Source organism: Vidua chalybeata, chromosome 12, assembly GCF_026979565.1.
Source record: "Vidua chalybeata isolate OUT-0048 chromosome 12, bVidCha1 merged haplotype, whole genome shotgun sequence".
Classification (NCBI taxonomy): domain Eukaryota; kingdom Metazoa; phylum Chordata; class Aves; order Passeriformes; family Viduidae; genus Vidua; species Vidua chalybeata.
The window spans coordinates 626587-652524 of record NC_071541.1 but is presented as its reverse complement, the minus strand read 5'-3'; the positions used below and the strand labels follow the sequence as shown (position 1 = coordinate 652524).

Genomic DNA, 25938 nt, shown 5'->3' with positions numbered 1-25938 from the left:
ACATTCTATGATCTTCATCAGAGAAAAATTCTCTCATGAAACAAAGCCATCAACTGAACTCTGTTTCTTGTCACTTACAAAGCCAAGAGTCTCATTGACTTCCAGCTCCAAGTTAATTCCAGAGAAAAAGATGAGAGTGCATTTGTCTCCTACAGAGACAGGAATACCCACAGAATTCCCAGCAAATCACTGAGTAGCTTCTCATCAAAAGAAACCAGATAATACCAGGAGCTTCATGTAACTACTGTTGTGATACATGATGAGGTATTTTAGCAAGTCATATTTATTCTGTTGTTCCTGTGTTTTAAAGGGATGTGAAGCTCAAAAATTAATTAAAACAAACAGAAAAGTAGCTAAGAAATCGAGTTGAAAGCATATTACTTTCCTTACCCAAGAAAAGTCACATTTTTACCCTTTCAATGCCTCTATTTTTCCTAGCCAGTGACTTCACCACAAGAACGCTCTTGCAAGGTGACCATAACCACTGGACAAAATCCTTCTATTCAGAATCTCCTCTGCACACATAGGAAGGATCTTGAAGAAAATCTTTACTACCATTATTTCCCCCACAGAATCCTGACATATCTATTGACTGCCTACACAGTGGCAGAGACTGTAACTTCCAGAGCAGCTAAGCAGAAGCAGAACCAAAATAAGCTTGTAAAAGCTCCACATCACTTGAGTGCACAGTAACCTTCAGCCAGAACACTGCAGGACTTTTCCAAAGTGCAAACATTCCTCTTTGACACCACCATTGTTTTGCTCAGTTCTCACACTGCTCCTCTCCAGGGCTCTGAGCCTGGGGGCACACACAGTCACACCTTGCCAGCTGCCAAACCAGAGAGAGTAGCCATAAAATGACAGAAATACCTTGCAGAATTAAAGCTCTTCACTAGATCATCTAAAATCCGGTTGTTTTTCAGGTCAGACTCTGAGACTGCCTATAAAAGAAAGAAAGAAAAAGCAAAAAAAAAAACAAAAACCCAAAACCAAACCTAAATAAACAAACATTCAAATGCAGTGAAAACAGCAAGTGCCCAGAAAATGTTCAAGTGATCAATAACTTGCTTCTTGGCTCCACGCCTCAACTACCCCCACTAAAGTGCTACAGGAATTAAGATGCTTAAAGGGTAAACACTTCTTTCCCAAAAAGATCTCATATTAAAACAACTGCCTGAGAACTTAAGTGTGGGATATTAAGGTAACAGGTAAAAACAAAGCATAAAGCAACAAAGCCCAGTGTTCCCAAGCTCCAATAATGGTTTACTGCAGCACAGGTCTAATAATTATGCAAACCAAACCAAACCATCTTCTGAAGGTGGTAAGAACCTTAAGCAACAAAGTGTGAAAACTGATAAAGGGAAATGTTAATCCTCTGATTATGGAATGAAAATATGAATTATGAGTTGCCTTTGTGCATTCAGTTCATTCTTTTTAAACAATTTCTGATTTTTACCTCACTGCAACTTTCTCTGTTCTTCTTTTAAACAAAGCTTTTATTAATTTTTAATTTTATTTTTATTTTGAGATGAAATGGGGCCACTCACACACAGAAAATGAAGCACTTATGTTTCAGCACTTCTGGTTTAAATGATGGAGTATTTTAACAAATTAATGTTAAATGTTTTGTGACAGACTGTACACACAGCCCTGACCAAACCCCAGCCCTGATGCTCCATCCCCTTCTGCCTGCACTGACAGAGGAGTGCCTCTGGAACAGGACAACTCCAGATGCAAGAGCACCACACTTTGCCCATGCAATCAGAATTGACTATTTGGTGTAGTCTAAAGGTAAACACTCCTAAGATTTGCCAAAAGATAAAAAATAAACTGAGGGGGAAAACCAAAAGATAAAAAAATAAACTGAGGGGCAAAAACCAAACCACAGCCACACTTACCACACAGCATGTTGGACACTGCGTTTTGTAGGACAAAGACTTGCGGATACAAAGGGAACAGTCTGGAAAAAGGAAACACATCATTTTGAACATTATTGCAAATGCAGTTCCACATCCTTGCTTGTGTATTTCCTTGTTGTACAATACATGCAAGCTATTCCACAATACACAAATATTGAAAACACACCATTTTCACGTGGAATTGAGATTATCATTGTTGCAAAAGAACCCGTATTTTATGCAAACATGTTTCAAATATCAGCTCCTCCTAAAGCTGATGTTTGTTTCCTGTTGCTCCCCAGTGCAAGAAGCCCTTGGTCAGCCCCACCACCAGAGCAGTGGTTGCACTGCTCACTCCCTCGCCGTGCTGGGTTTTTGACATGACTAACGCTGATCACTTTCATCTTCCTGCACAGCCCCGCACAAACCCACAATCCCCTCTTTTCCCCAGGCCCTTCTGCCCCTTTCCAAAACAATACCAACTTGCTGTTGAGAGAAGAGGCTAAAAAGGAGGGGAGACAGCACTGAAATGCTGAGAGACAGCTTCATGTCACCTCGCCGGCTGGGCGGTGAAACAGCCATACTGTCACAGTCCATTTCTGTGTTTGTTACACCTTGTCAATTTAGCCGTGAGCTTTCACAGCCACTTAAGGATTTAAAAAGTCTCATCGTTCTCCAGGAAAACATTCCCTCACTAGATCATCATGGGTCAGAGTCTCAGCACTAGCTCCTGAAAGAGATCTCTATTTCACAGGCCCTCTGGGAATGCATCAGAAAAGCAGCAGAAGCATTAATTAATCCCAGAATGGTTCGGGTTGGGAGGGACCTTAAAGCTCATTTCATCCCACTCCCTGCCATGGGCAGGGACATCTTCCACTAGACCAGGTTGCTCCAAGCCCAATCCAACCTGGTCTAATGCACCGAATAACACTTAAAACCACAAATCCATCTAAATGCCCAAAAATTACTAGATACGTAGCAAGAAGTGATATGGGGTGAGAAAGCCATGAAGAAACAAACTTTAAGTGTATGACTAGGAACGAAGTGGCCGCCAGCTGACACCCCAGCACCTTCCCACGGGCCAGCCCAGGCGTGCAATGATTGTGCAATGATTGTGCAATGACTGTGCCTCTGGACACACTGCATCCGTGTGCAATGAGTGCTGCTTGGAGCCACGGTGCCCAGGCAGGCTGCGCCGCCAGCAAGCGAAGAGAACTTCCAGTTTTGTGGCTCCCCACACTGCCTTCAACGGTGGCAGCTTTGCCAAGCTAAACTACACTTCGCTGCCAAACTACAACGTCCCCCTTCACGGAAGGAAGTGCTACAGTTTCTGAACCAAACAATCACAAGCATTTATTTTAACGTGAGAAAAGGCAAGGTACTTCCCTCCTAATCTGGCTTCAGCAAAGCGCCCGGGGCCAGGTTCCAGCAGATATCTCCCAGGGCAGACAGAGCAGCACGGGAAATTTGAGCTCTTAATGCTCTGCACACAGAGCTTTGCATTTGTACCACCCTCAAGATGTTAACAAAGATATTTAAATGAAGAATGCCAGACGCCACATGTTTGTACTACAGCAGGAACTACACCAGGGCAGGTTCTGGCTGCTTCCATCTTGCAAAGCTCCTCCCAGCGTGCACGGCAAAGAGAATCACGGAACCCTAGAACGGTTTGGGTGGGAAGGGACCCTAAAGCCCAGCCAGTTCCACCCCCTGCCATGGGCAGCACATTTCCCACTGTCCCAGGGCGCTCCAAACCCTTTCCAGTCTGGCCTTGGACACTTCCAAGGACGGGGCAGCCCCAGCTGCTCTGGGCACCCTGTGCCAGGGCATCACCACCCTCCCTCTTCTGCATCTCTAATCCAACCGTGTCCTCTGTCCGTGGGAAGCCATTCCAGGCCCTTGGAAAGAGCTTCTCTCCATCTCTCCTGCAGGCTCCAGAACCTCGTGTTTGCCAGGCCGAACTCGCCCGGCCTTTCCTCCCAGCTCACCCGACACCGAGCCCGCGTCCTCGCCGCCCTCCCGCCCGGCACTCACAGCTGTGCGAGCACTGCGGGATGATCACGGCGATGCTGAAGTAGTCGAAGCAAATCCCGCAGCGCAGCAAGTCATCCACGGCCTGCAAGGAGAGCGCGGTGAGCGCGGCCGCTCGGCCGGGGCGAGCGCGGCCCAGCGGCACCGGCCGAGACAGCGCCCCGGGACCCCCGCCCGGCCCCCGGCGCCGCACGCACCTTCAGCGGGGCCAGGCCGGGCGGCCACGGCGGCTCGAGCAGCGGCATCGCCACGGCGCTGTCGGCGCGGCCCGGCCCGGTGCCGCCCCACGGCCCCGCTGGCAGCGGCGGCGGGCCCGGATCCGCGCGCACCGCCAGCTTCCGGCAGCGCTTCCGGCAGCGCCGGCGGCCAACGGCAGCGGGGAACGGGGAACGGGAACTACGGGAACGGCAACGGGGACTACGGGAACCAACGGGAACTACGGGAACCAACGGGAACTACGGGAACCAACGGGAACCAACGGGAACCAACGGCAGCGGGGAACGGGGACTACGGGAACCAACGGGAACTACGGGAACCAACGGGAACCAACGGGAACCAACGGCAGCGGGGAACGGGGAACGGGAACCAACGGGAACCAACGGGAACTACGGGAACCAACGGGAACCAACGGCAGCGGGGAACGGGGACTACGGGAACCAACGGGAACTACGGGAACCAACGGGAACCAACGGCAGCGGGGAACGGGGACTACGGGAACCAACGGGAACTACGGGAACCAACGGGAACCAACGGGAACCAACGGCAGCGGCAACGGGGACTACGGGAACCAACGGGAACTACGGGAACCAACGGCAGCGGGGAACGGGGACTACGGGAACCAACGGGAACTACGGGAACCAACGGGAACCAACGGGAACCAACGGCAGCGGGGAACGGGGAACGGGAACCAACGGGAACTACGGGAACCAACGGGAACCAACGGCAGCGGGGAACGGGGACTACGGGAACCAACGGGAACTACGGGAACCAACGGGAACCAACGGGAACCAACGGCAGCGGCAACGGGGACTACGGGAACCAACGGGAACTACGGGAACCAACGGCAGCGGGGAACGGGGACTACGGGAACCAACGGGAACTACGGGAACCAACGGGAACCAACGGGAACCAACGGCAGCGGGGAACGGGGAACGGGAACCAACGGGAACTACGGGAACCAACGGGAACCAACGGGAACCAACGGCAGCGGCAACGGGGACTACGGGAACGGCAACGGGAACTACGGGAACGGGAACGGGAACTACGGGAATGGGAACGGGGAACGGGAACTACGGGAACGGCAACGGGGAACGGGAACTACGGGAACGGCAACGGGAACTACGGGAACGGGAACGGGGAACGGGAACTACGGGAACGGCAACGGGAACTACGGGAACGGGAACGGGGAACGGGAACTACGGGAACGGCAACGGGGAACGGGAACTACGGGAACGGCAGCGGGGAACGGGGAACGGGAACTACGGGAACGGCAACGGGAACCAACGGGAACCAACGGGAACGGCAACGGAGAACAGAAACTACGGGAACTACGGGAACGGGAACTACCGGGAACCAACGGGAACGGGGACCGGGAACGGGAACTACGGGCAACGGGGATGGGGAACGAGGATGGAACCTCCGGGAACGGGAACTACGGGGATGGGCAACGGGGAACCGCCGGGAATGGGGATGGAACCGCCGGGAACGGGAACTACGGAGAACCGCCGGGAGCGGGGATGGAATTGGTGGGAACGGGGAACGAGAGCTGCTGGGAACGGGAGCGGGGATGGCAGCGGGAACGGGGGATAGAAATGCCGGGGACGGCAGTGAAACGGAATGGCTGGAACCCGCAGAGCCGGCAGGCAGAGAGCGGAGCTGAGCGCTCCCGAGTGCCCCGTGGGGGCTCAGTGATGCCCGGTGGGGGCTCAGTGATGCCCGGTAGGGGCTCAGTGATTCCCCGGTAGGGGCTCAGTGATTCCCCGGTGGGGGCTCAGTGATGCCCGGTGGGGGCTCAGTGATTCCCCGGTAGAGGCTCAGTGATTCCCCGGTGGAGGCTCAGTGATTCCCCGGTGGGGGCTCAGTGATGCCCCGTGGGGGCTCAGTGATTCCCCGGTGGGGGCTCAGTGATGCCCGGTGGGGGCTCAGTGATTCCCCGGTAGAGGCTCAGTGATTCCCCGGTAGGGGCTCAGTGATTCCCCGGTAGGGGCTCAGTGATGCCCGGTAGGGGCTCAGTGATTCCCCGGTAGGGGCTCAGTGATTCCCCGGTAGGGGCTCAGTGATTCCCCGGTAGAGGCTCAGTGATGCCCCGTGGGGGCTCAGTGATGCCCCGGTGGGGGCTCAGTGATGCCCGGTGGGGGCTCAGTGATTCCCCGGTAGGGGCTCAGTGATGCCCCGTGGGGGCTCAGTGATGCCCGGTGGGGGCTCAGTGATGCCCGGTAGGGGCTCAGTGATGCCCCGGTGGGGGCTCAGTGATTCCCCGGTAGAGGCTCAGTGATGCCCCGGTAGAGGCTGAGTGCCCCGGTGAGGCAGGGTGGATCTGCAGATCGGGTGCCCACGGTGGAGCTGCAGATCGAGTGCCCACGGTGGAGCTGCAGATCGAGTGCCCAGGGTGGAGCTGCAGATCGGGTGCCCACGGTGGAGCTGCAGATCGGGTGCCCAGGGTGGAGCTGCAGATCGAGTGCCCACGGTGGAGCTGCAGATCGAGTGCCCACGGTGGAGCTGCAGATCGGGTGCCCAGGCTGGAGCTGCAGATCGGGTGCCCAGGGTGGAGCTGCAGAGCGGGTGCCCACGGTGGAGCTGCAGAGCGGGTGCCCAGGGTGGAGCTGCAGAGCGGGTGCCCAGGCTGGAGCTGCAGAGCGGGTGCCCAGGCTGGAGCTGCAGATCGGGTGCCCAGGCTGGAGCTGCAGAGCGGGTGCCCAGGGTGGAGCTGCAGAGCGGACGGCAGCGCTGGGTGCAGCAGGGGCGGGTGCGGACCCAGCCCTGGCTGCAGGCGCTGCCCTCGGGGCTCGCTGCTCCCGTCCCCTGGCACGCTTCACGCTGTTACGGTATTCCTGTTGACTAAACTTGCTGTAGTAGAGGTTTTTACACACACACACAGGCAGCATATGTAACCATTTTTTAGAATACTCTACAGAACAGCACTACCTCCCTCTGCTTACTTCATTTCACAGGTGTGTTTTACGCCCTTCACTTTTTGCAGCTGCTGGTGACTCAAACGTGCTCTTACCTGAAAACTGTGCACCTTTGCCTGATTTTTCCTATGAGTTTTTTTTTTGTAGCAGTGCAATTTCTATGCTCTTACTCTGAGCTAGTCTGATTTTTGAATCAAGCCCAGCTCCCTCAGCTGGCACTCAGTAACACTCATGTATATCTGTATAAAAGGTACTCCGTGACCCCCATGATGGAGAAGGTCAGAATAAACCATCACAATGGTCTCTGCTGGCCTTGGGCACTGTGAACCTCTGCATTTGTATATTTGAATGGATCTGATTACTGCCTGCCCCTTGCCAAAAGTGCTAGAATTTACAGAATAGTGTCATTGACTTAAGTGCCTGTTCTTTTACCTTAAGGAATCCATTTCTGCTTTCTCTGTGAGCTGTGACCTAATTAATGTATCAAACTCTGCAATTTTCTGTTCTCCTCGTTCCCTCACGCATAGGGCAGGTCTTGGTTCACACATTCTGACAGGAGTTTATTGGATGGGAATGAACTCACCCGGGAATGGGCACAGAGGGTTCATGGGTTCATTTCTGCAGCAACATGTTTATTTCTTGTTTAAGTGGACTGATGAAGAGCAAAGGGCAGTGAATTTACAGCCAAGCACCATCCACACAGACCGCTGCTGAATAAAACACAATTTAAGCTGTTTCCACGGTAAAAGCACCATTTAAAAGAGCCCTGGAAAACCCGTGCTTTCAGCTGAATCCTGCACGCTGCAGAAGCTGGAGAGCATCCCCCTGCTCAGGGAGCGTGGCAGGACGATCCCGATCCCGATCCCGATCCCTTTAGCCCGGGGCTGTGTGAGCGTTTCCGTGGGGATGCAGCGCTGGGGCTGCCCCCGGGCAGAGGCACCGGGAGGCTCCTTCAGCTGCCCCAGAGCTCGGCCAGCAAAGCCTCCCTGCTCGGCTGGACCGCGGCCGGGGACAGCCCCGGGAGCCCTGGGAGTGGGGACAGCCTCGGGAGTGGGGACAGCTCTGGGAGTGGGGACAGCCCCGGGAGTGGGGACAGCCTCGGGAGCGGGGACAGCCTCGGGAGTGGGGACAGCCCCGGGAGCGGGGACAGCCCGGGAGTGGGGACAGCCCGGGAGTGGGGACAGCTCCGGGAGTGGGGACAGCCCGGGAGTGGGGACAGCTCCGGGAGTGGGGACAGCCCCGGGAGCGGGGACAGCCTCGGGAGTGGGGACAGCCCCGGGAGCCCCGGGAGTGGGGACAGCTCTGGGAGTGGGGACAGCCGGGGAGTGGGGACAGCTCTGCCGAGTGGGGACAGCCCCGGGAGCCCTGCGAGCAGGGACAGCTCCGGGAGCGGGGACAGCCCGGGAGTGGGGACAGCCCCGGGAGTGGGGACAGCTCTGGGAGTGGGGACAGCCCCGGGAGTGGGGACAGCCCGGGAGTGGGGACAGCCCGGGAGTGGGGACAGCCCCGGGAGTGGGGACAGCTCTGGGAGTGGGGACAGCCCCGGGAGCCTCGCGAGTGGGGACGAACGCTTCCCGCTGTTTTATTGGCACTCTGGGCTTTATTGGAGCAGGAATAAACTGCTTTATCTTGCTGAACCAAGCTACAACTTGTCATTGTACACAGAACATATCTCCTCCTTCCAAGCCCCTGAAATACTCATTTAAATTAATATACCAGGAAGTCCCAACTGCATTTTCATACACTTGTTGCCCTGTTCTGTTAGCAGAGAAATGTATGGAAAAGCTTAGTAGGATGTGGAGCAGCCTGACACAAAGCAAATCTCCAAAAGCTACTGATTTTCACTTGTGTTGTTGAGACAAAATATTTAAGTGGAGTTTTATGTAATTCCCATGTGGTTGTGGACAACTTAATAATGTAAAGAGCATTTGTTCCCCTGTGCTGCTCAGTGCCTCGTGCAGAAATGTTTTTTCCTCCATGCCCCAACAAACAAACAGCTCATCCTCAGCTGCCTTTAGTACACGGATCTTGAAACTAAAACCTAACACTCCACCAAGGTCTGCCTCGTGTGTCTGTGTGTCTCTGGACATTCTTCATTATAGATGTACAAATGCACCACAGAAACAAGCCTCTGGATACCAGCATGTAGATTGGATGAAAAATCAGCAGAGGAACATACTGTACTTAAAAAGAAAATACCAAACCCCAAACCAGAGAACATTTTGAGTTAATTGTTTCTAAGTATTCTCAGAGATTCCTTAATATTTAAAGCAGTGGAAAGTTTCTCGTCATGTCATTCCCAACTGGAAAGGAGAAGAACCTGAAACCATGGGTAAAATTGTTCACAAATATTTAACATTGACCTTGCTCTGCCCTTGTGTTAAAGTTGGCAACCATTTATTGATTTCTCCAGGACTAAATATAGTCTGATGTTGAGACTTTTGGAACAAAAGGTCCCACATCATCGTGGTTTAACCCCAGTCAGCACCCAAGCCTCACACAGCCGCTCCCTCATTCCCCCACCAGTGGGACTGGGGATAGAATCAGAAGAGCAAAAGTGAGAAAACTTGTGGGTTGAGATAAAGACAGTTTATTAGGTGATGCAAAAGCCCCACGCACAAGCAAAGTAAAGGAATTCATTCACTACCTTCCATGGGCAGTCAGGTGTTCAGCCACCTCCAGGACAGCAGGGCTCCATCTCATGCAGCAGTAACTTGGGAAGACAAACTCCAGGGACCCCCATCTTGTGGACTGAGCACGGTGCCCGATGGGCTGGAACATCCCTTGGATCAGCTGGGATCACCTTTCCTGGCTGTTTCCCCTCCCAGCCTCCCATGCACTACAAGGAGCAGGAAAGGCCTCGGTTCTGTGTGAGCCCTGCTCAGACAGAGCAAAACCATCTCTATTTATAATCACCGTGTTCAGCACAAATCCCAAACACGGCCCCATACCAGCCACTGGGCAGAAAATTAACTCTCTGCAGCCGAAAGCAGCACGAGCAGGTGCAGGGCCGGAGCAGCCAGAGGATGTCCTGGAGTGTCAGCACCTGGGAGGGGTGTGGGGTCACCCCGCAGGACCCGCTGCTGTTTTGCACCGCGATATTCAAAGACAGCAGACTGCAGAGGTGCTGGTTTTCATCTCCTGTCGTCAGTTTTTGGCCAAAAGCCTCTGTTTCAGCGATGGTCCCAGCAGGTCCCGTGGGGGGCTGAGTGCAGCAGCCTCGTGTGCAGCCAGCGCTGCCCAAAACCCCCCCACACCTCCCAGGCACACAGGGCCACAGGAATCTCTAACAACCTTTCACTAGCCAGAATGTTCCCAGCCCGTGTGCTGAAGCAATTGATCGCCCTAGCAGAGGTTGTGCTGGAAGGTCCCTCAAACACAACCCGTGCTGCTTTGGCTGTGCCACAGCTCCACAAGTACCTGGTCATTTCACACAGAAATTACTCGAAAGCACAAATGAAATCCTTTTTTTGTTTTTTAGTCTACTGCAATGATTTCAGGCCAACATAAATCAGCCAAAAGCATCTTACTGTTTTACAGAACAGCATGGAAACTTCCATGAAAATGCTGTGAGAGTTAGCAGCCAAAGGAGCCAGAAATAATATTTAAACTTTCTCCTAGAGTGCTTTAAGATGGACAGGATGAGTAAAATCACTCAGGGCATTTCATAGTAAACCAATGCTGATTGAGTTGGGCCTGACCTGAGGGCAGGATGAAATGACAGTGGGTGCTGGACAGGCAGCCTGGGGAGAGGAGGCTGCAGGTGAACAGGCAGAGCCCTGACCTGGGACAGGGACACGGAGTCAGGGAATGAGCCAGCGGGGAATTGGCCTTTGCTGGTTTTGGCCTTCTGCCAACAACAAAAGCAACACTTGCTGACATTTCAGAGACATTGTTTTGCACATGCAGATATCTCCCATTTGGACACTGATGCTGATCCAGTAAATGTTAGGAAAATCATGAGTAATCTCATCAGCTCCAAACTACTCCAGTATAAAAACTTCCACACTGACACTTAGGCACAGTGCTAGGTCTGTAATACCTTCCATTCTCTTTGACTGTCTCCCAGCAGTGTATTCTAGTGCCAGCTCTGTGCCTTAGGGTCACTCTCTGGCTGTTTGGTTCTTAGCCTGAGTGCAGTTCCCTTCCCTACCATTCAAAATAAACCAAGGGGGTGAAACCAACCAAACAAACAAAAAACCAAACCAAAACAAACAACCTTGAATTAAATTAATTCAGCTGCTTGCAGAAATGTGAGGATACTGAGCGTTTTGAGAACGAGTACCAGCAAGAGCCCAGAAACAACATCCCAGCCCCAGGAAAGGCTAAGACCCTTCCTTCTCCCTGGGAGATGACTTTAGTTTCCAGTGCCTAGTTTCTAGCAGTGATTCCCTGTGCAGTTATTCCCTGTGCAGTTATTCCCTGTGTATAACTGCAGTGCTCTGTATCCCACCAGAGACCTGTGAAGGAGGTCACAGGCAGGGGCTGACAAATAGGAAACAACAATTTGCATTCCCATGCAGACAAAGTGGATAAATCAGGTGAAATCCAAAGGCAAGAGAGCCAGTACATTAACAGAAGTGTTTCTTAGTTGACATTCCAGCTCTCCTGCACAGATTTTGCCTTTTTCAACTAGGAAAGGGACTTGGTCTAGGAAAAGGACTTGGGAGCAGAGTTTGGATACAAATTGTTGTCAGTCCATTGTGCCACATGGCTGCTGATTTGCCACCAAAATGCCCATTGTTGGGACTTCATTCCTTTGCTAAAAACTGTTTGTGTTGTTCTGCTGCTGTATTTACCACTTCATTGCTGCCTTCCCCTGTTCCTAAACATGAAGCAGTTCTCAGCCTTTGCAATGCAAGGGTAGCAGACCTCCCTCCACTCCATCTCTCTGCCAGAAAAGACGTTCCCAGACATGCCCCTGCTCCTGTGAAGGTTCATTTATACTCCCTGTAAATTGCTGGGAAGTGCAAGAGAGGCCCGAGAGCTCCTCGTGGGGCTCTGGTCCCCTCAGCGCTTCCCAACTCTGCTTTAATTAAGAACACAACTTTCACCAACAAGGCTTCCATGCTTTGCCATGGATTTTGCATTTGTGCCCCTGGACCTTGTGCCCAGAGGTGCCCGAGGGCAGGGATCCCTCCCACCAGCCCCGTCCCTGTGCATTAGTATGCTCCAGCAGTCCCCAGCACTGCCTTGCCAAGAGGTTGATGAGTCCCAGGAGCCACTGGAGATGCATTTCCCTGGATCATGGGGCCTCAGCAGAGTCTGGCTGCTCCTCGTGCCACCGTGTGTCACCTTCAGCTCAGCTCGCTCTGCACTGCACTGGTGAACTGCTGCTCATCAAATCAGTGAGGGTAAAACACTCACAACAAGAGAACTACAAAGAGGCAGTTTTGGCTTCTGCTCAGCTTAGCCTGTTTGTGCCTGGATTTATGTGCTAGAATGAGACTAAACAGAGGGAGAGGGAGAAGGAGCCATTTGTCACCAGAACACATGCAGAAAAAGCAGCTCCAGCCTGTCCATGGTGCAGCAGCCTGCTCTAGCAGTGCACAAACCACTGCTGATGAGTATGGGGTGAGACGTGTGTTGGGATTGACGCCAGTGGTGAAGAACAAAACCTCTCGAGTGCTGGCAGCTGAAACACCAGGTAATTACTTAATTGACTCCACGATCTCCACCTTGGAGCAGCAGCCTGCAGCACTCAGGCTAAAAGCAGAAGCCCATTAGTAATTCTGGCAGCAGTTAATGTCCCAGACCATGGAAAGCAGAAACCCAGAGCATGGCTGGTGCAGCGTTTGGAAGCTGGGAGACACCTGCATCCATCCATCTGCCAGGAGCATCACCTGTGCTGGACCCAGCAGCTCCTCCCGCTCTGACCAGAGACACAGACCCAGAGTGTCCAGAACTGAGATCCAGGCAGGGGAACGACACCAAAATTCAAGACATATCAATAGAAATTCAGCACAGAAGTGAATTAGCCCCATTCCCTGCTGGGTGGCACTGGGCAGACTGGCAGCCACAGGAGTCCTGCTGGCACGTGGGGAGGTGGGAGCCTTGGGACGGGCAGGGGGCACCAGATCCACCCCTGGTTTAAATTGGAATCAAGAGGCAAACAAGTGAGCAAAGTTACAAAGATGCTGCAGAGTCCCACTGCCAGAATGGGGAAGCTCTGTGGGAATAAAACCACATTTGGGGAGCCACTTTGGCTGTTGGGTGTGTAAAACATTTCCTTGCATTCCCCTCAGACAGGCCAGCCCTCACCAGCACAGTCACACAACAAAGGGACGCAGCCCCTGGGTGTGTCACCTGCTGCCATCAGCCCTGTCCTGGGGAAGGCACCAGGGTCAGGCAGGCTGGCCTGGAGGGCACAGCCGTGCCACCACAGGCTGCCACACTGGCACCCCACAGCCCAGCTAATTCAGCTGTCAGCACTGTACACCATTAACCTCAGCCTGAGCACAGGTAACTGTGCAGCTAAGCTGCCTTTGGCAGGGATAAATCCACCCTGGCACCAGCTGGGCTGGGACAATGTGTTTGGCCCTTGCTGTCAGCTCACGGCAGCAGTGCAGCGGGGCCAGGAGCAGCTGGACCCAAAGCCACGAGCAAGCAGCAAAAGGGAAGGGGTGGCTGCACACAAGGCTTGTCCCCAAAAACCCTATGAACAATGTATAACTTCTTACAGGAAACAATCATTTATATCATTCCCGTGGACTTCAGTTGCCACACCAGGGAGGAGGGAAGGCATTAGTCATGCACTAGCAGATGTTTTGACTTATGTAAGGCTAAATTTTTTTCTTTCTTTTAGGAAAAAAGCTGCATCTCACCCTAGAGCCTCCTTGAGAGCCTCAGCCATTGCCACGGCCTCACAAGCCCAGCACTGCCCTGCTCTATGGCACAGCTTCAGCATTTGCCCAGTCATTGCTAAATATATTATTTTTATAAAGGCTGTCTTGAAAGGGGTAAAAAAAAAAATGGATGCAGCAACAGTTTAGAGACAGAAATCCAACCGAAGTTTCATTAGTGTTCAGCAGCAGCAGGTAGGGGGTGGGTAATGCAGCCAAGGGCAGTAATTTCTTGCCAGCTGAGACACATCCAGGAGGGAAAGCAGCTCGTTAGCTTTGGGTGGGATAGGAAGGTTTGGGCAGGTGAGCAGCGCTGGTGACAGCCCTTCCTGGGCGAGTCACAGGGAGCACAGGGCTCTGGCCAGGCTGCAGAGCCCACCCAGCCCCATCCCTCACTGCACGAGCTCCGGGGACAGCAGCCAAAGGATCTGCACCAGCTCCCAGCCCAGCTCTTGCTCATCAAAACCTCCGGGTGCCCCAGGCAGCTGCGTGTCTTAATTAAGAAATTTATCTTTGTGAGATAGAACCGGACACATTTGCATGTCCAGAGATGAGTCTCATGCTGACGGGGCTCGGGTGGAATTAGGAATTAGGAGCTGTCAGAGGGTGCCTGGCCTTTGGATGCTGTCAGGAGGGTGTTATTAGATTTAAAGGCCTGGGATAAGCTTTGCTCCTGAGCTGAAGCTTCATTTCCAGCACACAAACCTCCACTGATTTTGCAGCATCAAGGATTCCAAGCCCAAGTTTCTGGAAGATTCCTGGGGAGGGAAGAGGCATCTCTGTGGAACAGAGCAAGGCTGGTTTACCTGCAATGCTTATGCTGATCTGATGCATGAGATATTTAAAATCCAGCAAATTACGCTTTTATCTCATGAAACACTTAAACCAAAATGTTTCAACAGCTGCTGCCTCCCACCCCACAAGCAAGGGAAGTGATCCCAAAGGGCAGCAGGAATGTGGTGCTGTTTTCCAGCTGAGCTGGGATCATAAAAAGGTTTCCAACTGCTCCACAGTATTTACAGAAGATGGATAATGCTGCAGTCTCTCAGGCCTGCTAAAGTCTGGTTTCCTGTGTTTCTATGGTGAGGCTGTAGGTGTATATTAAGGGGAAATAAAAAAGTTATCAAGAGTTGGGTAAATACTCCTATTTTCATTCTGTGCCTGCAGCCAGCTCAGGCACAGGGTACAGCACAGCCTCCCAAGGGAGTGGGCTCACTCAGCCCTGGCTGCTCCAGTCCTGCTGGAGCCCAGGGTGGCTGGGGGCACCAGGAACACCCACACACCCACCACGCCAGCACTGGTCAGCCAAGGGAAGGGCTCCACTCCAGGGACATGGGGACACTGTGCTGGAGCAGGCAGCAAAACATTCAAAGAGAAATACTAAAATTGAACCCAAGCTCAGAATGCACCAAACCCACAGCAGCACTGGCTGGTGCCAGCACTGTCCCTCCCACGGCTGATGAGCCATCCCTGGGCAGGGCCAGGGGAGCTGACATCTGAACAACACTCCACCAGTTTCCAGAATCAGTCTCATCTGGTGAATCTTTCCTCCTCTGCACAGGAAATCAGACATATGCTTGCAGGGAATGTCTCCAAACACATGCACACAGGAAAATCTCTGCCACGTGCCTGGGGCTGCTCCTGCTGCCCTGCCCCGGGGGGCTGAGCTGTTGGGCAGCCCCAGACACCAAGGGTGCCACGGGCAGAGGGGATCAGGCAGCAAAAAGGGCCCTAAATGGCCCAGCATGGGCACGGTCCAGCCACAAGCAGCGAGGGTGCAATAACTCTACACCCTTAGCAGTTAACATCCACCCTCAGCAACAAAGCCAACGTAACAGAGCATCTCTCAAATGGTCACAAGAGAGAGCAGGGAACTGCAGGCAAGTCAGAACTGCTGCCCAAAGGGATCTGAAGCCTCCTCTGAGCTGAAACAGCAGCAGGGGCTGTAAAATCCCTCTGAGCTGGGATGCTGGGGTGAGCCACTACCCTCAGGTGGCCCAGACCATCCCACGTGGCCCTGGCTCCCACTGGGAAGGAATGGCCCTCTCTGCACCCTGGGCTCCATGGGCTCCCTGGCATGGCCCGTGGCTGTGTGCAGATGCTGTGCCCAGGGCAGCAGAGCCGTGCCCAGGGCACTCAGAGGCTACAGGAGGGACAGGGCAGCCATGCTCAGCCTCTGCCATGAGCTGACAGCAGGCTCTGGGCACCCACAGCACATGGCTCTGTTTTAGTTTTAAACATCAATGGAAAATCTTTACCTCATTTGCTAAAAGCACTTAAATGTCTTTGCGCGTGAAAAAAATTACTAAAATGTATTAGCAATTTGGATTATTTGATTCAGTCAGCAGGACAGAGCAGTTGTTTCACTTTGAGTCCAAGTTCAAAGCACTAATCACTAAGTTCTGCATCATTTCCTTTACATTTCATTTCTTTGTCATTTTTTCATTCATTAGCTATGAGTGTGGCAGGTGCCAGAGTGCCCTTAGGTGCCCCTTGGAGCACACAGAGCGAGTGGCTCTTGGATCCATCCGTACTGAACTGCTGAACCAGTCCAAGTTAAAGGCAAGTCCCCCACAGGCCATTCCCTGGCAGACAACCACCCCAGGGATGCCCGGAGGAAGCGGAGAGCTCCTTCCATCACCTCGGAGGGCTCCAGTGCTCAGTGAGGTGCTGGTGAGGCAGAGGCGAGGCCCAGCAGTGCCGCCCTGCAGCCCTGCCCTGCTGCAGCCCCGGGGCAGCAGCCCGGGAGCACTCCCAGAGCTAACGGCGAGGGCTGTGCTATTCTCCCTAGCGGAGAGCAGGGCTAGCTGGGACAGCATCTGCCGCCCAGCCCTCTCTGTCCGCCTCTGCTCTGCATTGAATCAGTTTTTCATTTGACAAATTCTCTGTCCTCATCCCACCGGAGGGGACGGGAGGAGCCTGGTCCCTGTTCGGTCTGGGCGAGGTCCGTGACAGCAGCCCGGGCTCTGCCCTGCGCATCCCGGCATCATCCCCGCGGTGCCAGCGCGCCGCTGAGCCGCAGGCTCCCGGCTCCCGGCTCCCGGCTCCCGGCTCCCGGCTCTCGGCTCCCGGCTCCCGGCTCCCGGCTCCCGGCTCCCGGCTCCCGGCTCTCGGCTCTCGGCTCCCGGCTCCCGGCTCCGCGATGCACCAGGCGAGGGAGCGCCCGCACACACTCACCGGTTCAAAGGGATTCCTGACCTCAGAGGAAACCAACACACGCGTCAGAGCGCAGCAGCGTGGAAAGGCAATTTAAATGCAAATGCTGCATTCGGCCCGCAGAAATTAATAAATGCATTCAATTTATTGTTCACACTAAGAGTTAATGATTATCACACCTCGCCGGAGTAACTGGACCCTCTGGAGAGAATCAGGTATTAATTTCAGTTCAATCAGTCAGTGGCAGCCCGTGCAGCGCTTTTGCCCGGAGGGAAAAGGAAAAAGGGGAAAAGGGGAAAAGGGGGAAAAGAGGGAAAAAGGGGCAAAAAGGGGGGAAAAGGGGGAAAAGGGGAAGGAAGGTCCGGTTCCCCCTCCCCGCGCGGGTCGCTCGGCCCGGCCGGGCGCGGGGCGCTGCTGCCCCCTGCTGGCGGCGGGCGGACACGGCAGGACGAGCGGGACACGGAGCGCACCTGGCGCGCACCTGGCGCGCACCTGGTTCACACCTTGCACACCTGGCGCTCACCTTGCACACCTGGCTCACATCTTGCACACCTGGCTCACACCTGGCTCACACCTTGCACACTTGGCGCACATCTTGCACACCTGGCTCACACCTGGCGCACACCTTGCACACCTGGCTCACACCTGGCGCGCACCTTGCACGCCTCTTGCGCACCTGGCGCACACCTGGCTCACATCTTGCGCACCTGGCTCACACCTTGCCCGCCTGGCACACACCTGGCTCACACCTTGCACGCCTGGCTCACACCTTGCATACCCCGCAGAGGCCTCACAGGTGTCCCGCACGGCTGGCACCCTCCAGGGCCTGGCCAAACCCCGCTCCTCCACACGCATCCGCTGCCCAGGGACCCGCTGGAGCCACCCCCGGGCTTTCCCCCAGGGCGGTGCCCAGGACGCTCTCGCGGTGGGTACCGGGCCGTGTCAGAACCGCACCCTGCTGCTGCCAGCTGCTCTCGGTGAGGAGGAGAGGGAGGTGACCGGGACGGACGTGGCAGCCCGGAGCCCGCCCTGCACTCACCTCCCCTGAGGCTGAGCCCATTCACCGCATTTAAGGAGGGGTAATTAAGGACGGGGTCCTTAATGCAGGTCGAGCCCCACCGGCAGCTTGCCCAGCCCTCCCCCTGCTCGTGGCCCACACAGACCCCTGCTCGAGCATCGCCAGCTGCGTCTGCACTGCCCCGCCTCGAGGATGGATGATGGATGGAATCAGGAAGGTCTCTGCCTCTCCACGACGCCAAGGAGGGAGGGAAGTGAAGCCACGACCCAGCAGCAAAAAAAAAAAAAAAACCAATGGGAAGAGACATAACCCAGCCTGAAGAGCCCAGCGCAGTTCCTCACAGCCTGGGTGCGAAGGGCTCTGGGGCTGTTTGTTTAGAATGTGAGTTTTTTATCCCCTCAGCACCCATGAACAGCACCCAGAGCCCGGCTGCAGGGGCAGGAGGCAGTGTCTGTACTGCCCAGAGCAGGGCAGGATGCTGTGGGGAGGAAGCACAGGCAAGAGGCAGCAAATCTTCTGAAACTACAGACAACGTTTTTGAGAAAAGTTAAGCAATTTATTCAACAGGATGAGTCCACACCCAACCAGTGGCTTCATCTACATGGCATCACCAGCACACACGAGGACCCACTCAGACACTCTAGCTGACGGCATCTCACCATACGTTACAGAGACAACACCAGAGGAGGAAGAGGAGGAGGAGGATGACCGGTGCAGTGGGCAGCAGCCGGCGGTTTCCCACGGCCTCCCGGCACAACCAACCCCGTCCCCACCAGACCTCGCAGCCCAGCCACGCAAAGCAAGTCAGATCGGGACATCTACTGCCGCCCCGCGAGAACCACAACACTGCTAGCTCAACAGCACACCTGGGATACAACAACGACCTACCAGGGACCGCAGCCCAAGGAACAAAGTGCAGTCACGGCCGCCCCGGCTCCGCGCGCAGGGTCTGTCCAGGGCAGGGCGGGGTGCCAGCACGCTCCCCTCAGCCCCACGGCAGGGCCATGGCTGGGATGGATGGCAGGGCCATGGTGACACCACACTCCCCTCAGCCCCACAGCAGGGCCATGGTGACACCACGCTCCCCTCAGCCCCACGGCAGGGCCATGGCCGGGATGGATGGCAGGGCCATGGTGACACCACACTCCCCTCAGCCCCACAGCAGGGCCATGGTGACACCACGCTCCCCTCAGCCCCATGGCAGGGCCATGGCAGGGATGGATGGCAGGACCATGGTGACACCGTGCTCCCCTCAGCAGGGCCATGGTGACACCGTGGTCCCCTCAGCCCCACAGCAGGGCCATGGTGACACCATGCTCCCCTCAGCCCCTCAGCAGGGCCATGGTGACACCGTGGTCCCCTCAGCCCCACGGCAGGGCCATGGCCATGGCAGGGATGGATGGCAGGGCCATGGTGACACCACACTCCCCTCAGCCCCATGGCAGGACCATGGTGACACCGTGCTCCCCTCAGCAGGGCCATGGTGACACCACACTCCCCTCAGCCCCACAGCAGGGCCATGGTGACACCGTGCTCCCCTCAGCAGGGCCATGGTGACACCACGCTCCCCTCAGCCCCACGGCAGGACCATGGTGACACCGTGCTCCCTTCAGCAGGGCCATGGTGACACCGTGGTCCCCTCAGCCCCACGGCAGGGCCATGGCCACAGCAGGGACGGGTGGGCTGGACGGGGCAGGGCAGTGGGAGCCGAGCCCAGAGCTCGCTCTGCACAGCAGAGACACGGCTGCCCTGAGCAGGCCCGGGGCAGAGCTCACCCCACCCTGGCTCCGGCGGCAGCTCGGCCGTGGGTTGTCACAGTGAAGCTCTGAACTCTGAAGCCCACGCACAGTCCGTGCCCTCAGGCGGGTACCGAGGATCGGAGTCACTCACAAACCATGAGCGAGTTCCAGTTATGATGCTCCTACAACGAATGTGGTTCAATTTTGTGCCAAGTTCGCTTACAGAAAAATACATTTCTTCCCTTAAATTTACAGTAGTTAAAACTACACTTGGAATACCATATTACAAAGGGGGAGTTTATTCTCCAACAAAAAGTCTTGGTTCCCTTTTCATTAAACAGAAAAATGGAAGGACTTTAATAGCAACCACCCCCAGCACAACACAACTGCCCAGACGAACCCATGTGTGCACAGCCCCCAGGCCTGAACTCCAACTGTTTGTTTTGGTGCTCAAAAAGGCACTTAAAGATAAGAAAACAATTGTATTAAAAACCCACAACAAAACAAAACAAAGAAAAATGAAAGGCAATAATTTAATAGAAAGACACTGGAATTTGTACCGTATGGTCAAAAGTAAGGGAGGAAATAAAACCCCTAATGAAGATGAGTTTGCTCTCAATTCATCTCAGAAAACATACAAAAAACAGAAAACTGGCAAAGTGAATGTTCTCCAGGAACTAAATGGAAACAAAAGTAATAATTACTGCAATGGACACACGGCACTCGTGCCAAATGGGTCCTTCCCCCCCAGCACAGGTCCCTGACCAGCTCAGCCTGGCTGAACATCTGCAGCCGCTGTGCCGGGCTGGGCGGTGGCCAGGGGCTGTGCCAGGAACGGGGACGATGGAGAAATAAACACCAACGTGAACCAAACGCCAAGGACGGTCACAGACAAGCACACACGCCGCCTGCCCTGCCACGCGACAGGGAGGGAGGGACATGGGCAGAGCTGCTCCCCACGGGCTCTGCGAGGCGTGCCGGCGGCTTCGCTTCCCTTCGGGATTACTATTATTATTACTGGGTTTATTTTTACATCGAGCTACCTACTAAGTGCAAAGAGTTGTTGAGTGGCATTGGCTTTATCTAACTGTAGCCTATTTTTGTACAGTTTACAGGTTAACAGTTACTTTCGAGCAGTTAAGCGAGTACAGCGATATTTACAGGGCTGGCAGAGCGGGGCGTGAGGGGACACGTGCGACGGGCACGGGACAGGCACCAGCCGGTCCCACGGCCCGCAACGTCACTCTGTGCCCGGAGCACAGGGGTGCAGCTGCGGAGGGGCAGATGTGGGGGTGCAGCTGGGCAAGTGCAGAGGTACAGCTGTGAAGGTGCAGGCAGCCTTGCGCACGTGGCAGCTCCCCAGCCGAGGAGACGCCAGCCACGGCAGCACTGACGGGTTCTGCCGCCCTGCTCAGTGCCTCTGCTGCCTTCTGGAAGTCAGGCTGCTTCTCCTGCAGAGCCGAGGTCTGCAGCAGTGCTGGGGAGATGAGGGAGATGAGGGGGGGGACAAAGCAAAGCCCCCGGGCAGGGTAAGTGGCCGCTGGGTGAGTCAGGAGGGCTTGCAGGCGTCTTCGCCCAGGCACAGAGCAGCAGGATCAGAGATAGCAGGGAGGAAGGATGAATGTTAGGAGACATCAGCACGTGACCATGGGGAAGTGCCAAATCAAACCATGGGGCATTGCATGGAAATCTGTACAAGGAAAAGCTGCAGGAGAAGCACGGAGCATCTCTGAGTCAGTGCTTACAGAGGAGTCTGGATTATCACACAGGACCATGCAATCCCCAGCCTTCTGCATATTTTTTCTCTGGGTAAAATAAAATGTAGATTCCTTTGCATAAACTCAAACTGTTGTATTATATGGTACAGTACAGAAAGTGCAAAGTATCACCCATCAGATCAGTTTTGCATCTGATGTGGTCAAACACGGCTCATGCTTCTCATGCAGGACAACCACTCTGACCTGAGACCCCTCCTCACTGCTCAGGTCTGACTCTCAAGAGACCATTGGGTTGGGTTTTGATAAAAAATAAACGAAAAAGCACGTGGGGAAAGGGAGGTGAAGAATCTCCAAACTCTGTAAGTTACTCCATGCTTTAGCACAGGTTTGGTCACTAGTCCTTGCTCACTCTGAGAAGTTGCAGAGAAGCAGCGTTCCACAGTCCCAGTGCAGCGCAGCGTCCTCCTCCTGCACGAGGGTGACGGCACACACCTCACTCTGTCCCACTCATGACACTCACTTCAGTCCATTCCCATCCATGGCACACACCTTGCTTTGTCCCTGCTGCCAGGGCATCGTGGCACATGAAGACATCTCAGGATTCAGGATTGGAAAGACTCCAGCTGGCTGGTCAGACATGGTCATGTATGGATTTCCAGCTCTTCTCCACAGCCCAGCAGTGGTGAACAGACCCCACTGTATTCCCATCCCTTTTCTTTTTTCAATGCCAAGAGGTACAGAAAATAAATTCCAGGATGGCCTTGTATTGCTTGACGCATAGCTGCTGCAGTGTGAGCTTCCAGGTGCACACAGACAGCCTTGGAAACCCAGACCAACCCACTGTCTCAAGAGAGGACATTTCAGAGCCAGTTTCTGAGGTAAATCTACTGTTTTAAAAAGTCACTGAATTCTGTACACTTTGTTTTGAATATATACTTCTACACCGAGTGTGTTCTCCAGTGCCAACTCGTAGACCGGCCATCTCCTCCTGCTGCAGGACTGCAAGCTCGGGAAGTGTTTCTGCATGGATGGGGTGTGTGCACACCTATGTACATACACACACACGTAGGTACAGCCCCAGGCCCAGGCCCCACACGTGTTTCCTTCCCCAGAGGCTCCCCAAGCGGGGCTCTGACCCCCCTGCCCACCCAGCGAGGCTCCGCCGCGCCCGCCCCGCTCCCGGCGTCCGGGTGCCGCTCTCCTGCCGCGGTCCCCGCGCCCCGGCCTACATGGTGCCCGATTTATCTGCCGAGCTGCTGGGGAACAGCTTCTCGGTGGGGGTGACGGCGGGGCTGCCCACCCCCGAGCTGCTGCTGCTGCTGGAGCGGTGCTGCACCACCGGCCGCACCGGCCGCATGGGCGGCGGCCGCAGCTGCGCCCCGGCCAGCCGGGCCGACAGCGCCGGCTTGAAGGTGGTCATCATCTCGGTGGTGGAGCTGCTGCTGCGCCGCATGGCCGCGTCGGGGTCCCGGATCAGGATGGTGTGCAGCGGGCTGGCCGGCTCCGAGTTGGCGGCGCCCAGCGGGGGGTTCTTCATGGGCTCCAGCGTGTCCAGGACCACGTCGGGCGCCTGCTTGGCCGTGTTCTGCCTCTCCAGCTCCCGCAGCTCGTTCAGCGCCGTGCTCATGGTCTTCTCGATGTCCTGGGAATGCCAAAGCAACGTCAGCGCTGTGCCACAGCACCACCTGCTCTCCCGCACTCCACCCCGCTGTCCTGGCATGCGTGTCTGCAGAGGGGGTCTCTGATCCAAGAGCTCCCAGGGAAAAAGGAGCTTTGGGAGAAGGTGTGAAGGCCAGACTGGCTGCACAAAGGTGCCCTGTGCTCCTCAGGTCAGCAGGAGCTTAGTCACCGGCTCCAAAGCGCACGAATCCTGAGCAGCAGGAGTGATGGGTGAACACCAGCCTGCCCACACAGCTCCCCCACAGCACTGAGGCTGGTTTTCCCTCACAAAGAGGCCCTGCAGTCTCCACTGGATGTATGGGCACTCTGATGGCCCTGTGCCCACAGGACACGTGGCAGGGACACACACGCATGTTTATGGAGTGAGTGGCACAAGAGCAGCTCACCACGGATATACGAGAGGCAGCAACAAGGCCTGAGGCAGCCGAGGAGAGGTTGGCTCCAGCCCCTCACTGCCCACCCACCTCCAGGCTCCACAGGGATCCCCCAGAAGGTGAACCCAGTTCAACCAGAAGTGCCTGTGCACAGGGAACTAACTACTACCCATGGCTACAGTGCTGGGGTCTCCCATACAAATGGAGAGGCCCTAGTCTGCCTTTGCCTAAATCCACCTTAACTTAATTAAGGCCACTAACTCAGCAAGACCATTGGAGAAGCAATTTAAGGCACCAGAGTAAATTGTTTGAAAAGTCACTCTAGTTAATGCTGTCCTGGTGTAGACAAGTCCTTAATTTTATAACACCTACAAAATGCTCAGTGAGCCTCAGGTAACATTCAAAGGATGAGCTGAAGAGAAATAACTATCAAGTTAGCTCCAATTCATTCTGTTAAGCTCCTAAGATGATGAGTGAAAATATTCTCCCAGAGAAGCCTCAGGACACCCAAACCCAGCAGCCCTGAGGCTGGTGTCTGAGGTGTCTGAGGTGAAGGGGCTCCAGACACTCCCCCGTGAGCTCCCCTTCAGCCCTCTCACCTCAGCAAGAGCCTCTGCTTCCAGGGATTTCTGATCTCCAAGGCTGCTGTGCCGGGTGGACCCACAGGTCGATCTCAGAGGGTGGCTGTCAGCCAGGGCCTTCCTGTCTGGGAAATTGATGCTGCCCGCGCTGCCGAACGTCGCCATCCTGCGCTTCTCAGGACTCTCGATCCTGCCCCTGTTGAGGGGGATCTTGTGGGGGCTGCTGGGGCAGGCTGCTGCTCGAGGAGGGGTGTCTAGGCCAGGCCCCATCCCTCGGGGCGGGCTGTGGGTGTCCCCCCCGCTGCGGCGCCGGGGGATGGCTGCACCATCAGACCTCAATCTCACCCTGCAAAGAATCCAGCACGGCACCAGGTCAGCGTCTGTCAGCCCCACCGCGGCTGGCCACACGCTGCAAGGCAACTGCTCAGCCCTGAGCCCAGCTCAGACCAAACTCCAGCCTGCCAGCTTCAGAAGACTCAGGCAAGAGGGAAGACAAATACTTTAGCCAGCACCAAGAAAGGGACAGCATCAAATCATAAGAGTAGTTTGGGTTGGAAGGGACCTCAAAGGTCATCTTGTTTCAACCCACTTCCACTATCCCAGGGCCCCTGTATCCCCCATAACTGTTAAATCCCCATTAGCAGTGCACATGAAATCCCCTCCAAGCTCCTGTTACCCTGCAGTGCTTACTAGAGCTTTCCCTCCCATCGTGCCCTACCCCACACACCGACTGTCCACACCTGCGTCAGCGACACCTCCACGGTCACAGGAATGTGACTTACCTGCCCATCACTCCCCCAAAGCCGTAGTCCATGATGTGATCTGTCGGAGACTGGATGTCATTCTTGGAGGAGGCTTTATCGTCCAGCAGCGGCCCGCTGCTCGCCTCGCTGTCTGCCTTCTGGCTCAGGCTGTCAGAGAACGCATCGTCCCTGGGGAGAGGACACCACACCAGTGACAGGGCTGTGCCCCGGGGAGCCACGCCGATCTGAACATCACCGCCTCAGCAGCTCCACACTCTTAACTGGAGCTGCACCACGGCCACCACTTCACTGGGAACCTGGAAACAGTGCACATCTGCCTTCCCATCCCCTGTGATGTGTGCCACTGTGATGACTCCAGATACAGTACTTGTAAGAGAAGCAGCACCTGCAAAGGGCCTCGGCCCACAGGCCAGGTGAGCACTGAACAATCCAGGCCAATGCTCACAGGGACAAGGCCGGTGGTAAGCCTGGGTCACACCACACTGGGGAGTCAAAGAGAGATGGGGTCCAGGTACACTGAGGTACAATGTTTAGTACTGGTCTTTATCAGCCCAAATGAGAAACAAATGGAGCCAACACACAGAGAGGGAGACGTGAACAGGCGCAGATTCCTCACCAAAGTCATTAAACAAACTGCAAAGCCGACTGATTATTTTAGGTGACTGAAGTGGACCTCGTGCAAGTACGTGATTTTAACAACCCTCACTTTACTCACATGTCTTGCACCACGATGTACTGGTGGGGAATGAGCCCGTCCACCCCGTTGTGTCTCCCTTCCCACCAGTCCTCCGACGCCCGATGGTACAGCAGGAGTGAGGCCCCTTTCTTGAAGGAGAGCTCCCGTGGAGATCGGCCAATGTAGTCAAACTTGGCTATGGCTTCAATCTGCTCCACCTCTGCACAGGAGAGAGGCACAGCGAGAGCAGCTCAGTTCAGGCACACAAGGGAGGCTGAGCCCTAGAGAGCCACCTCACCAGAGCAGCGGGGCTGCTGCCGCCCAGCGTCC

The 25938-nt window shown here is 55.1% G+C and overlaps 2 protein-coding genes and 1 long non-coding RNA gene across 5 annotated transcripts in view; 1 reads left to right on the top strand and 2 right to left on the bottom strand.

Moving 5' to 3' along the window:
• Nucleotides 1-5153, bottom strand: part of RAD18 (RAD18 E3 ubiquitin protein ligase) — a gene marked incomplete at its 5' end in the record, with an annotated part of 29266 nt that extends 24113 nt beyond the window's left edge. The window contains 9 exons of the mRNA XM_053954035.1: nt 871-941; nt 1899-1960; nt 3933-4014; nt 4127-4384; nt 4476-4534; nt 4687-4726; nt 4798-4846; nt 4928-4977; nt 5049-5153. Coding sequence (XP_053810010.1) covers nt 871-941; nt 1899-1960; nt 3933-4014; nt 4127-4384; nt 4476-4534; nt 4687-4726; nt 4798-4846; nt 4928-4977; nt 5049-5153 — 776 coding nt within the window. The remainder of the gene's footprint in view (nt 1-870; nt 942-1898; nt 1961-3932; nt 4015-4126; nt 4385-4475; nt 4535-4686; nt 4727-4797; nt 4847-4927; nt 4978-5048) is intronic.
• A 1090-nt stretch (nt 5154-6243) lies between these two features.
• On the top strand, nt 6244-7796 carry LOC128794121 (uncharacterized). The gene is made up of 2 exons (XR_008432996.1): nt 6244-6290; nt 6399-7796. It is a non-coding gene; the product is annotated as an uncharacterized LOC128794121 (long non-coding RNA).
• A 12532-nt stretch (nt 7797-20328) lies between these two features.
• The window catches only part of SRGAP3 (SLIT-ROBO Rho GTPase activating protein 3), a 73400-nt gene continuing 67790 nt past the window's right edge, over nt 20329-25938 (bottom strand). For 2 of the 3 annotated variants that reach the window (XM_053953580.1, XM_053953579.1), the window contains exons 19-22: nt 25648-25828; nt 24951-25100; nt 24187-24514; nt 20329-23175 (exon numbers count right to left, since the gene is read on the bottom strand). In XM_053953580.1, the coding sequence (XP_053809555.1) occupies nt 22759-23175; nt 24187-24514; nt 24951-25100; nt 25648-25828 (1076 nt within the window). In that variant the 3' untranslated portion in view covers nt 20329-22758. Of the gene's footprint in view, nt 23176-24186; nt 24515-24946; nt 25101-25647; nt 25829-25938 lie in introns of those variants that run through there. The other variant, XM_053953581.1, reaches the window with a different exon arrangement.